General features: G+C 38.2%; 1 protein-coding gene across 1 annotated transcript in view; it reads right to left on the reverse strand.

Moving 5' to 3' along the window:
- The window catches only part of AMFR (autocrine motility factor receptor), a 44,046-nt gene that overhangs the window by 18,114 nt on the left and 11,620 nt on the right, over nt 1-14,312 (reverse strand). Inside the window, exons 3-8 of the mRNA XM_070500670.1 lie at nt 12,429-12,593; nt 10,504-10,656; nt 8,186-8,226; nt 7,895-8,027; nt 5,775-5,908; nt 4,595-4,705 (exon numbers count right to left, since the gene is read on the reverse strand). Coding sequence (XP_070356771.1) covers nt 4,595-4,705; nt 5,775-5,908; nt 7,895-8,027; nt 8,186-8,226; nt 10,504-10,656; nt 12,429-12,593 — 737 coding nt within the window. The remainder of the gene's footprint in view (nt 1-4,594; nt 4,706-5,774; nt 5,909-7,894; nt 8,028-8,185; nt 8,227-10,503; nt 10,657-12,428; nt 12,594-14,312) is intronic.

Below are 14,312 nucleotides of genomic sequence, written 5' to 3' on the forward strand. Positions count from 1 at the left end.
CAATGAATAACCCAAAAAAGAAATTAAGGAAACAATTCCATTTACATAGTATTCAAAAGAATAAAATAGCTAGGAATAAATTACACCAAGGAGATGAAAGCCTCGACAATAAAAACTACAAAGGATTCCTGAAAGAAATTAAAGAAGACCTAAATAAAGGGAAAGAAATCCCATGTTAATGGATTGGAAGACAATATTGTTAAGATAGCAATACTCTCCCAAATGATCTACAGATTCAGGGTAATCTCTATTCATTCCCAATGGCCTTTTTTGCAGAAATGGAAAAGCCAATCCTTAAATTCATCTAGAATTGCAAGGAGTCCCAAATAGCCAAAACAATTCTGAAAAAGTTAGAGGACTCACTCCCCATTTCCTGATTTCAAAACTTACTACAAAGCTACCATAATCAAAACAACATGGTACTGGAATAAAGATAGACATATGAACCAATGGAATAGAATTGAGAGTCCAGACATAAACTTAAACGTCTATGGCCAAGTGATTTTGACAAGGGTGCCAAGACCATTCAATGTGGAAAGAAGAGATTCTTCAACAAATGGTGTTGGGACAATTGGATGACCAAATCAAAAGAATGAAGTTGGAACCCTAACTCACTTCATGTACAAAAATTAACTCAAAATGGATCAATGATCTAAATATAAGAGCTAAAGCCATAAAATTGTTAGAAGAAAACACCGGAGTAAATCATCATGACCTTGGATTTGGCGACGGATTCTTAGATTTGACACTAAAAGTATGAGCGACCAAAAAAAAGGTGCATTAGACTTCATAAAAATTAACAACTTGTGTGCATCAAAGGACATCATCAAGAAAGTGAAAAGGCAAGCTACAGAATGGGAAAAGACACTTGCAAATCATATATCTAATAAGGGTTTAGTATCCAGAATATATAAAGAACTCTTATAACTCATCAACAAAAAGACAAACAACCCAATTTAAAAATAGTCAAGGATTTGAATAGACATTCTCCAAAGAAGATATACAAATGGCCAACCAGCATGTGAAAAAATGCTCAACGTCATTTGTCACTAAGGAAATGCAAATCAAAACCACAATGAGATACTACTTCCTACCCATTAAGATGGTTACCATCCAAAAAACTGAAAATGACAAATATTGGTGAGGATGTGCAGAAACTAGAAGGGAACCCTGTACACTGCTGACAGGAATGTAAAATGGCACACCTAACTGTGGAAAAGAGTATGGTGGCTCCTCAAAAAACTAAACATAGAACTACCATACGATCCAGCAATTCCACCTTTCGTTATATACCCAAAAGAATTGAAAGCACAGTCTCAAAAAGATATTTGTACAATCATGTTCATAGCAGCATTATTCACAATAGCCGCAAGGTAGAAGCTACCCCAATGTCCCTCAACAGATGAACAGATAAACAAAATGTGATATATCCATACAATGGAATATTATTCAGACTTAGAAAGTAATAATCTGACACATCCTACAACATAAATGAACACTGAAGTCATTATCTTAAGTGAAATAAGCCAGACACGAAAGGACAAATATTGTATGATTCCACTTACATGAGGTACCTAGACTAGTCAAATTCCTAGAGACAGAAAATAGAATGGTTCCCAAGGACTGAGGGGAGAGGAGAATGGGAACTTGGTGTTTAATGGGTATGGAATTTCAATTTGGAAAGATGAAAAAGTTCTGGAGATGGATGTTGGATTGTTTGCATAACAATGTGAATGTACTTAATGCCACTGAACTGTACACTTAAAAAATGGTTAAGATGGTACATTTTATCTTATGGATATTTTACCACAATAAAAAATTACATTTGAGAATTATCACTCAAAAACAAAACAAAAACCACCACAAGGAGATACTACTTTCCACCCACTAGGATGGCTATAAGAAAAACAGAAAATACTAAGCGTTGTTGAGGATGTGAGGAAATTAGAACCCTTATACATTGCTGAGGGGATGTAAAAAGTGCAGCTGCTGTGGGAAAGTTTGGGGGTTCTTCAAGAAGTTAAACAGAATTACCATATGACTCCACAATTCCACTCCTAGCTATCTACCCAAAAGAACTAAAAACAGGTATTCAAACAGATACCTGTTCACAAATTGTTTATAACAACACTATTTGCAATAGCTAAAAAGTAGAAATAACCCAAACATCTATCCATGGATGAATGGATAAACAAATTGTTTAATTATTATAAAATTACTTAAATTCAGCCATAAAAAGGAATGAAGTACTGATACATGCTTCAACTTGGATGATTTTGAAAACTTTATGCTAAGTGAAAGAAACCAGTCACAAAAGGTCTCCTATTGTATGATTCCTTTTATATGAACTGTCCAGAAAAGGCAAATCCATAGAGACAGAAAGTGGATTAGTGTTGTCACCTAATGGAGGGGGGAGGAATAGGGAGTGATTACTTTAATGAGTATGGGGTGTTACTCTGGAATGATGAAAAAGTTTTGAAACTAGAGAGAAGTGGTGGTTGCACGACCTTGTGAATGCACAAAATGCCACTGAACTGTACACTTTACGGTGGTTAACTGGGGCTGGCCCCATGGCCAAGTGGTTAAGTTCGCACGCTCCGCTTTGGCGGCCCAGGGTTTCACTAGTCCGGATCCTGGGCATGGAGATGGCACCACTCATCAAGCCATGCTGAGACAGCGTCCTACATGCCACAACGAGAAAGACCCACAACTGAAATATACAACTATGTACTGGGGGCATTTGGGGAGAAAAAGCAGGGGAAAAAAAAAGATTGGCAACCGTTGTTAGCTCAGGTGCCAATCTTTAAAAAAAAAAAAAAGACGGTTAATTGTATGTTATGTGAATTTTGCCTTAATTGAAAAATTAAATCCTAAAATCAATCTAACTGTATGCTTGAAAATATTTCTTCTAGGCTAAAATACACTCTTTAAGTTATTCTTCCCAACTGTCTCCAGGCTCCTTTGGGACTAACTGAAAGGTTTTGAGAAATGTGTGAATTCTGTGGCCTTCCTATCTCAACAATCAGCACCACTATCCATCCAGTTGCACAGCCACAAAACTAGGAGAATCCCTGACACCTTTAGTCCTCACTTTCCCACAGGCAATCTAGCACCACATGCTCCCTAATCCTTCTCAAATCTGTCCATTTCTCTCCAACTCCACTTCCACCACCGTAGTCCAGCTACTGTACTGCCAACACACACCTGAACCACTGCAGCCCTCACTAACTAGGCCCCCTGACTTTTTCAAGCTGCACACCTGAACCCCAACCCCTACTTAAAAACCTTCAATGGCTTCTTACCTTTTCCAAAGGCCCTCAAGCCCCTGCAGGGTCTACCTCCTGCCTGCTTCTCCTGCCTCAGCAAACACCTGGCTTCTCTTTTAGTTCCTTCAACACACCACATTCCCTCCTGCACCAGAGATGTTCCCTCTGTCTCAAATACTCTTCTACCTGATGCCTCCTTTTGCTGTCTTAACTCCTACTCAGCCTCAAGAGTCACTTCCCCCAGGTTTGAGTCAGATTCTTTTGCTACAAGCTTCAAGAACCGTGTTCCTTTTCTTTAGAGCACTCATGTCAATTTACACTTACACAGTCATAAATGTGTCTAGGTAATTCATATTTGTCTCCTCCATCAGGCTGTGAGCTTTGTGAAAGCAAAGACTTTCTCTGTCATTTTTATTTTATCCCCAGAACCCAGCACATAAAAAAAATATGTCAGTACATTTGTTGAGTTCCTGATACCCCATCTCCAAAGTCCTTCTAACATTAAAAAGGAGAAGAAAAGTGATTTGGGAATATCAAATCAGGAAAGGAAGAATAAAGATGTAAAGATTAAAACTTTCTCAATATGCAAAATTGACCACAGATGCAAAAGGCCAAAAGATACCTGAAGGTCCATCAACACCAAAAATGCCCAATCTACTGAGAGACTGATTTAGGTTAAAGAGCCAGAGCCCTGTGAGATCACTAAAAATGAATAATGTAAGGCAACAAGGACTGCAACTCAGAGAGACAAGAAGACTCCATGGGAAAGGACCGAGTCTGTTCCACACGCAGGTCTACTCCAGTCTTGAAGGTTTTCAGAAGATCCTATTTTGTAATCATTGATGACACAGTCACAGTTCTTCTGGACTATCTGATGTTCCTGGTCCAGTCCCCCTCTCAGCGTACTTCCCTGGTGTGTGTTTTTATGCTGTTTTGGGGCATGTGCAAAATACAAAAATATACATTCTCTCCCTCCAATTACAGAATAAGCTGTTTGAAAGCAAGGATTCCCCCATCCCTTTCTTTTAAATCTTACAGGCATATTTGCTTTACCTCAGAGCTTAAATAGAGAAGGAATACAAAGACAGCTAACCCATCTAGAAATTAAGATGGCAAACTGTGAGTGGGGAACAGTCCTGCCATGGGGAAGAGACTGAGGGATAAAGGAGGAGACCCCAAAGCTTCCCATATCACTCACTACCAGCACCATGGCCAGTCTGAGGTAATGTCCCCACTCCTCTGCTGGGATTACTCTCGAGGGGCACAAAAAGCACCCACGTGCCCTGGACAGAACACCAGTCCCAGGTGGCCCTTTCTGAAGCTCCTACTTGTGGAAAAGATGTCCACAGGGCAGTTTCCTCGCAGCCTGCATGGAGTCCCAGCAGATGGCACAGTCATCATTATTGACAGCCAGCTCCTCGGGAGTTGCAACTGCAAACCTGTAAAAAAACATGCATCCAGCAGGAATCTGTCAATTCCACACATATATACTGAACAACACTTTATACATTTCACCTTGCTAACAGCACAGTTACAGAGGAGTCTTGTTCAGTAAAAAATTTCCAACCATCACAAACATTATACTCACCTTCTCTTCATAGCCCATAGAAGAGCCAGCAAGAAACTTATACAGCCATGCATCACTTAACAACATGGCTATGTTCAGACAAATGCACCATTAGGCAATTTCACCACTGTGTGAACATCATAAGAGTGCACCTCCACAAACCTAGACGGTATAGCCTATCACACACCTAGGCTATACAGTACTACTCTTATGGGACCATCATCATATATGTGGTCCAGCATTGACTGAAACATCGTTATGTGGCACATGACTGTACTAACTTTGTCTTAACAATGGCTCCTCGTAGTACTGACTTAAGGGAACACTTCTAGGCAAATCAGAGGAGTTAAGATCCCCGAGAGTCAAACTGTTCCCTTGGACACAAAGAGAATATCCATCAATCACACCTTTAGGCTTGGTTTAGCTTCAGGTGGGCAAGTGAGTGTCTCCTTCAATGAAGTTAAGAGTGTATAAGAGAGTGTGTGTGTGTGTATGTGTGTAAACATGCATGTAATGAGGCTCACCTTCATAAAATAAAGAAAGCAGAAGCCCAAGGAAGCTTTCATTTAATAATAATGGTGGTAAAAATAATGACATAATAAGAACCTAACATTTACTGGGCACGTACTATAGACCCAGTACTATTCTAAGTATATTACATGCATTATCCCATCAAATCCTCCCAATAGCTCCAGGAAGAAGCTTCTGCTATCATCTCTAGAGATGAAGCCAAAAGCCAAAAGGGGCACAGGCAGTTAAGTAAATTGCCCCAAATCACATGGCAATTACGTGGGGATTTGCACCCACACAGTCTGACTCCAGAGCCTATACTCGTCAGTATTCTGTTAGTTTACAAAAGCAAGTTCTCATATAATCTTGGATCTGTTATTATTAAAGACTAAAATGAGTAAACTTGGCAACATCAACTTGTGCTTACTTACCTGGCTTCCATGTTCCCAACCACACGCAAATAGTTCTTATGTCGACGGATTCGACGCTGCACCTCATGAAACAGGTAACGCAGCTGCATAAAGATGACCAAGCTGGCCATGGATAACCAGATGTTGCCAAATAACTTAACAAAAGGGAAAGAGAATGAAACATGCAATAAAAATGAATGCGAACTTGCTAGTGATGGAGGTGAGGTGTGTAACAAAAGCTCTTAATTGTTGGTGAAGGTGAACTGCAACAATCGTTCAGGAAGCAAATGCATATTTTTATCTCACTACCCTAAACAATGTACATGCTCTTTGGCCTAGTCATTCCAGCACCAGGAATCTTTCCTGAGGAACTAATCAGAAATTTAAAAGCTTTCTGCAGAAAGATGTCCATCCACGCAATTATAAAAAAGAAAATCAGAAAATGAACAAAATGCCCAGTAGGGGAATATTTAGGTTGTAAACTCATATAATATAATGTTATATAGTCACTAATTATATTTATTATAAAATATAATTACAAATTAATATTATATTTTATATATAACTTTTCTTTTTTGAGGAAGATTAGCCCTGAGCTAACATCTGCCGCCAATCCTCCTCTTTTTGCTGAGGAAAACAACCTCAGCTAACACCCGTGGCCATCTTCCCCTACTTCATATGTGTGACGCCTGCCACAGCATGGCTTGATGAGCAGTGCCATGTCCGCACCTGGGATCTGAACAGGCGAACCCCGGGCCGCTGAAGCAGAACGTGCAAACTTAACCGCTGCCCCAATATATGTAACATTTTTAAAGATTACATGGGAAAATAATATTCGTTAAGCAAAAAAAGCAGGATAAAACTACCTAAAAAAACTAACGCATGACTTAAAAAAATTATGTAAAGATGTGAAATAGCAAACTACTGAATACAATCTAAGTAACCCATTATAGGAGTTGGTTAATTAAATCATCATACATCTATATGGTGGAATTTTTATCTTGAAGGCATTAAAACAGTTGAGAAGAACTGCTGCTAGCACAGGAAACTGTCCATAATACATTAGCTAAAGAAAACTAAACTGTATGTCCAAAATATGATCTCACTTTATGAATGTATATCTTTGAGTATATAAAGAAACACTAGACACAATAAAATGTTAACAGTTATCTCTGGGCATTTGTTTTTGGGGGGGGGGCCTCTTTTTTTAACAAAAGCTATACATTTTGTTTTTAAGTATATTTTCAAAGTTACTTTCAAAAAGTAGACTTAGAAATGTGCTGTTTCTAAACCAATAATTTGTAAATGTTACTTTGATAGGCTTATAATTTAAATAAATTGCCAACCAAATACACCAATTCTCACCATTATTAGATCACCGAAGTGCTAACCAATGAAGCAGGTTTCCAACATTGTAATTTCTTGCTTACCAAAGTAAAATGTAAACAATAAAGGAGGGGAAATTAAGTATAAAGTTGGTTGTTTTTGTTTGTCTTGTTTGGTGAGGAAGATTGGCCCTGAGCTACCATCTGTTCCCAATCTTCCTCTTTTTGCTTGAGGAAGATTGTTGCTAACATCTATGCCCATCTTCCTCTATTTTATGTGGGATGCTGCCAGAGCCTGGATTGACAAGCAGTGCTAGGTCTGCGCCTGGGATCTGAACCAGTGAACCCCAGGCCACTCAAGCAGAGCGGGTGAACTTAACCACTACGTCACCGGGCCAGCCCCTACATATTTTGTTTTTAATTACAAAGATGGAAAAGTTATGAATCCATGAAGTAGCTAACACTGTGAGAATTTCCTCACCATCTACAAAGTAACTGCTAAATATTAGAAGCCATAAGAACTAAGGGGAGAGATATTCCCTTAATTTCATGCTAAAAGAATTATCTACTGACTTGGTCGGTGGAGGTAACTAAGTCTCTCAGGAGATTTAGCAAACTCCTGAGGTGGGTACCAGCCAAGGTGGTTCCACGACACTGCTTTACACCCAGTGGCAAAAAGAGGGAGAGGCGCAGCTGCATTTGTTTTTACAGTCTTTCAATGACATCCACAAAGGTTTCATTTCTTAACGTACTAACCAGGTCTCCTAATTCTGAAAAACTTAGCTCTCTGTTAGAGCTCCTTCTGAGGAAACGTACCAACATGTGAATGTGGTGCATGAGGTCCAGGGACAAGAGAGTGAGCTCCATGACAAAATCGGTGTAATAGACATACGTCCCCTTTCCTTCCCATGTCCCTTCGTGGTTGAGGTCCCAAAGGTGAATTACATATCTGCAGTGAACAGAGAAAAATCATCTTAATCATTTACTGTCATAATTGAATTTGGTTTAAACGTGATACAGTACAGTCACATTTTTATATTTTATACATATCTTAAAATCAACTGTATGAGTAGACCTCAATCACCTCCCTCCCAAATTTCTACTCACCTTAAAATCACATGAGCAGTCCTCACTGTCACAAGAAGAGACTGTAAGAAAAAAGACACATTTTTTCTTTTTTTGGTAAAATTTAGGATTGCTCAGGCCAAATTTACTTTACAAAATGATAAGAGACAAATGTTTCTCAGTTCAATTAAAAATCAGGTAAGGGAATTGAAGGAAGCTGATCAGAAGGTACAAACTTCCACTTATAAGATAAATAAGTACTGGGGATGTAATGTACAGCATGGTGACCACAGTTAACACTGCCGTGTGGCATACTGAAAACTGTGAAGAGAGTATATCCTAAAAGTTCTCATCACAAGGAAAAAGTCATTTTTTTTCCTTTTCTTCTCTTTTGGTATCAATATGAGATGAAGGATGTTACGGAAACTTATTGTGGTAATCCTTTCACAACATACATGAGTCAAGTCATTATGCTGTACACATTAAACTTCTACAGTGCTGTATGTCAATTACATCTCAGTGAAACTGAAAGGGGGAAAAAGCAGGTTGTCCAAGTTTAGCAACCATTTTATTTCATCTGCTTGAAATTTCCATGGAACATAACCTAGAAATTTTCATAACCTAGAAATCCAACTTTTACTGAGCCTTTCCCTGTTGAGAGATGACAACCAATCACACCTGTCCATTTCCTGAGGATGCCGTCTACAATCTTGAGGTTCATTCTAGTTGTTTGATGATCACTTCTGTTTTATACAGCAAAGTCACCATAAATGATTACCTAAAAGGGTGTCTGAAAACTTGGTGACCCTATAGCCAAGGACAGCTTAGGTGCTACCATCCTAGATATGAGTACCTACTCTCCAAGTAACTCTTTGTGCATTCCCTTTGCCTACACAGAAGAAAAGAGAATGAAGGAAATCAAAAATAAAATAAGCTCCTCATGGTATTTTGTATTATAGAAATTGATATTAAGAAAAATTTCCTCTTCCTCTACTAGCACAGAACTGTTACATTATTTATGTTTGAGATTAGGAAACTCCCATTTATAAAAGGAAAATATTTTACATAGAAGAGAAACACAACAAATATAAAAATATGATTCACTTCAAAATATCAAATCTGTAACATAATTATCTTAAAAGAATAAACAGTAACGAGCTAAAATAAAAATATGTACTATAGTATGATCCAATAGGCCTAATCTAAATGTCTTTATTTTTAGGTACACCTTTTTCAAAGTTTGGCCTAATATTAATTAAAAGGTAAAGAACCAAAAAGGGAGAACACAGAATCATTCAAATGGTGATTTGTAATAAAATCGATCTAAAGCAAACTAATTAACTTAAGTCAGTGTAAAGTTTTAAACAGATTTTTTTAAGAGGAAATACAGTTGTTTACCTTTCATATACAGAAAATAGTCAACTAGGATTGTAAATGTTTTTATTAAGTACTTGAATGATGTTCCTTTTCTAATTTTACTTACACTACTATATTATACTCTGAAATGAATGCTATTAAGCAAAATTTTAACCCTATTCTAACAAATTCCCAATTAGTAGTTCAAACTTAGTAAGAAATTTTGATACTAGCTAATTAGCTTCAGTATATTTATTATTTCATTTTTTCCATTAATAATAGCAATTATGGGCAAGATAAAAGTATTTCACCTTTGGCCTGAGGCAAAAAGCAAATACAACCACTGAATATAAGGATATACAAAAAATTTTATTTCTATTGAACAGAAATTGGTATTTTCTGATTTAAAAAGTAAATTTTAAAATATACAAGAATATCTCAAATTAGTCTTTCAAAATAATGATTATAGTTTATATATTTATATTACTGTGTAAAATCTTAATTTATGCCATATCTAAAAAAACCAATTATAGAGTATTTGCTCATTAATCCCCACCAATCATTGTTTATAACATCTTCAGGGGAAGAGCCTTCCTCCTTAGGAGCCATAGGACTTGGATGGTACCAAGTGCCTCTCTGGAACCTTAAGCAATTCACTTTACCCTCTATGCCTGCTTCCCCTTCATAACTGGGAATATTAAAATGAATCAATACATGTAGGGTATTTAGAAAAGCCTCAGCATACAACAAGCACTATATAAACGTTGGCAAAAATAATTACTTTTTATTAGGTTGTAGCAAGGATTACATGAAATAACACACATGAAAGCATTCAGGACCACTACTCAACACAATACAAAGCAACTCAAAAACACTTGTTAAAATGAAAGACCAAATACCCATCAGTTACTTCGTGAGTGAAAATCATCTGTCAATAATCCTCTAGCTTCCTTGAAAATATACAGGAAAATAATCAGAGCAAAAACCCATGTCTGCCATCTTACCTCTGCGGCCATGAAAGCCAATGTGTGCATCCCATGGGTGTAGCCTGTGACACAACAGACAACTGCTAATCCACAGCAGGAAAGCAGCATAGCGATCAGCAGAGACAGAACTCGGCCGTGGCTACTCATAGGTGTGGTGGGAGAAAAGGAAAGCTGAAACACACAGAACAGGAGAATGAAGCTCATTCTTTTTTATGGCAGTGTTGAACTTCACTGAGAAACTCAAGGTTAATCTCAGTGTCTTTGCCTGGGGATCTGTGCTGTACGGCCGAATGCAAAGCACAGAAATACATCCCATTACTAGATGGTCAAAACTCTCCCCCCAACCTAAATATGAGTAGGAGCTGATATTTAGAGATCTATATCATTTATCGAATATAACAATACACATTATATTTTCATCTCCAATTCTCAAGGATCCTCTTACCACTAGGATTATAAACCTCTAGAAGCAAGTTTCCAAAGGCGTGTAATTCTTCTAACGTTCAACAGGACTCTGGACAGTTATACATTATGTTGTATTTCCTTCTCAACCTTGCTCTAGCTCTCCTTCCCAAAATTCACTTGGAGGACATTGCTAGTCTGCTTAGGGCTAGGACAACCGAAAGATAATCTAGATTGCATTATAATGCTATGTTAATGGTATACAAGGAGAGGCAACAGATGGAAAAGCCAGCCTGGAGCTGTGACTCGTGAGCATGAAGGTGTGGATAACAAATCAGTTAGGGAGGTTAGAAGCTCCTCTTCTGGAGCCAGAATGGGGGTTGAACAGTGAAACAGCTAAAGGCTTTGAGACTGAGATTAGCTCACAAGGAGGCACAAGGACCACCTGGTCCTTGAGGACTAGGTCAAGAAAAGGGCACATAAGGCTCAGGAGCGGGTTTAACTGAGGGGCAGAACTGCAGGTGCATGTTTACCCGGGATCCCCGAGATTAGTTCCAGAGCACTAACGAGTGAGGGTTCATCTGCACAGCTCAGATCTGAAACCAAGAGACAGATCTTGTACTCAAACAGAAAAGGATTCACTTCTCCAGGGACCAAGGAAGCCAAGAGAGCTAATTCAGTCCTCACCCAGGGGTGGAAACAGTGTAAACTAGTCAGAAAGAAGGGCTCCAAGAAATAGAGTAAGAGGGAAACAAATGGAAGGAGAATAGAACAGAAAATACCTAGACGAGACCAGCTTTTATTCCGTTTATATATTAAGGTTTCCTTGCACTGTGATCAAAACAGTTTGCGTAGGTGAACTGACCCCACGTGGCCTGTAGTAACGTAATACACTATTGGGTAGGGGAAGAAACCTCTCTAGGAGACAGTGATCCTGCACTCCTTGGGCTCTGCAAAATGTTTCTCGAGAAACAGGCCATGGGTACCTGATCCAGGAGCCTTTCCTTGGAGGGCTACTCTGAACACGCCTGTTATGGTTCACTCATTACCATGTCCTCCCTTCCCCGTGCGGGAATATGTTCCAAGGCCCCCAATGGATGCCTGAAGCTGCAGACAGTACTAAACCCTACATATACTATGGTTTTTCCGATACATACATACCTATGATAAATTTTTATTTATAAATTAGGCACAGTAAGAGATTAACAAAAATAACTAATAATAAAATAGAACAATTATAACAATACACTATAATAAAAGTTATGTGAAGTGGTGTCTGCCTCTCAAAATATCTTACTGTACTGTACTCATCCTTCTTCTTGTGATGATGTAAGACGATAGAATGCCTGCGTGATGACATGCAGTAAGTGAATGCTACTAATGACCTCCGGACATACATTTCAAGAATGATCATCTGCTTCCAGACCATGGCTGACTGATACCGTGGAAAGCAAAACCACCGATAAGGGGGGACTACTGTATACAATTCAAACCTGGCAAATGTGTGACTGAATGAGGAAAGAGCTTTGCTAAAAACTCACGTATTCAAATCGGTCCTTGCAGAGCTGAACCATCAGATGCAGAAATACAAGTCCTGCAAACCAGAGGCACCACATGACCACCTCTTCCACTGTCTGGACATTCAGCACACCAAAAATGAAAATGAACTTGTAGAAAATAAAATTCCAAAACTTGTCTTTGAGGTGCTAAAAGGAAAAATATTTATAAAGGTGAGTACCATTATACCTAAGCCATTTAAGAGAAACTGAACATAACAAAAGCTGGCTTCTATGGAGAAAATATTCTATACCGAGCTTTCTAACATTGTCCGCAAGAAAATAGAAGGTAAGGAAAAAAATAAGCCCTCTGAACAATAAAGGTAAGACACCTACAAAATAATTTGTAGACTTTGTATTGTTAGTCAGTCAATTCTGGAATTTTAGCCATTAAAAGGGGAGTGGTGTTAGTCTAGTACCTTATGTATTAAGAAATAATCATATACTTCCAAAGCAAAATAAAAAGAACAGTGAGGGCTACAAGTATCATTTTTAATACTTCTGTTCTCTGGATTCTTAAAACAAACAATAGAAAGGATCAGATTTTCTTCTTTTTTTTTTAACATCCTTCAGATTAAAAAATAACATGCTCATTTGCCAAACCATAATCAATACCATACAAAAAAGTACAAAGAAAAGTAAAACAAAAATGTCTGAACATTTCTATAGTCTTTCCCCATGCACAAAACATTAATTTTTATACCCTGCTTTATTTCACTTATCCTATTGTAAGAACCTTACCAGCGTCAGTGAATATTCTCTGAATATACCATTTTAGTGGTTACAGATGGGACAATGAAACTGTTCTTAATTTTTCACCATTCAGAAAATGTTGCAATGAATATCTTTGTGTGAGTTTCTATTTCTTCAGCATTATAGAATCAAAGCTACAAACGTTGTTATGGTTTCTGGTAAGTAACATCCACCTGATTTCCAAAGAAGTTGTATAAACGTGCACTCCTATGAGCAGTGTCTAAGTGCATCTGCTTCACTGTACTTTCCTACACTGAGGGCTTCCCATTTTAAAAATCTTTACTATCCTGAAGAAAAGGGGGATGAGTGGCATCTAGCCAACAGGTATTAAAATAGACTATCAAGGGTTGGCCCGGTGGTACAGTGGTTAAATTCGCACGTTCTGCTTCTAGGCGGCCCGGGGTTCACCAGTTTGGATCCCGGGTGTGGACATGGCACTGCTTGGCAAAAGCCATGCTGTGGCAGGTGTCCCACATATAAAGTTGAGGACAATGGGCATGGATGTTAGCAGGGCCAGTCTTCCTCAGCAAAAAGAGGAGGTTTGGCAGTAGTTAGCTCAGGGCTAATCTTCCTAAAAAAAATAAAATAAAATAGACTATCAAGCCATCTATAGGAGTGGTGGGAACTGAGTGAGAGGATAAGGAAGAAAACATGACTTCTAAGTATACTTTTATGTATGGTTTTGAACAACATAAATGTTTCACAAATTCAAAACATTAACAGATAAAAAGCAAAAGTTGAATAAAAACAGAACTAATTAAACCTAAATGTGTAACAAATTGATAACAGGACTACTTAAAAAATTATTTTGAGAACTTTCACACACTGTACTCTGCCTGTACGCCCTTTGTACAGAGAATAAAATGAACTTGGAATCTTGGTGAATGTCTGTTTCCAGAGCTGGGGCAGGTAAAGCACAAGGTGAACCTAGGACATTTTGGACCCTGGTTTTGGATCTTTGCTCCACCACCTATTTGCTGTGTGACTTTGGGCAAGTCACTTAAGATCCCTGTGCTTTGGTTTCTCCATCTACAGGATGGGTCTTATAACAACGGCATATCTGCTGAGAGAACTAAATAAGTTAATATATGCACAGTGCTTAGACAGGTGCCATAG

Source organism: Equus asinus, chromosome 28 (assembly GCF_041296235.1).
Source record: "Equus asinus isolate D_3611 breed Donkey chromosome 28, EquAss-T2T_v2, whole genome shotgun sequence".
Lineage (NCBI taxonomy): Eukaryota > Metazoa > Chordata > Mammalia > Perissodactyla > Equidae > Equus > Equus asinus.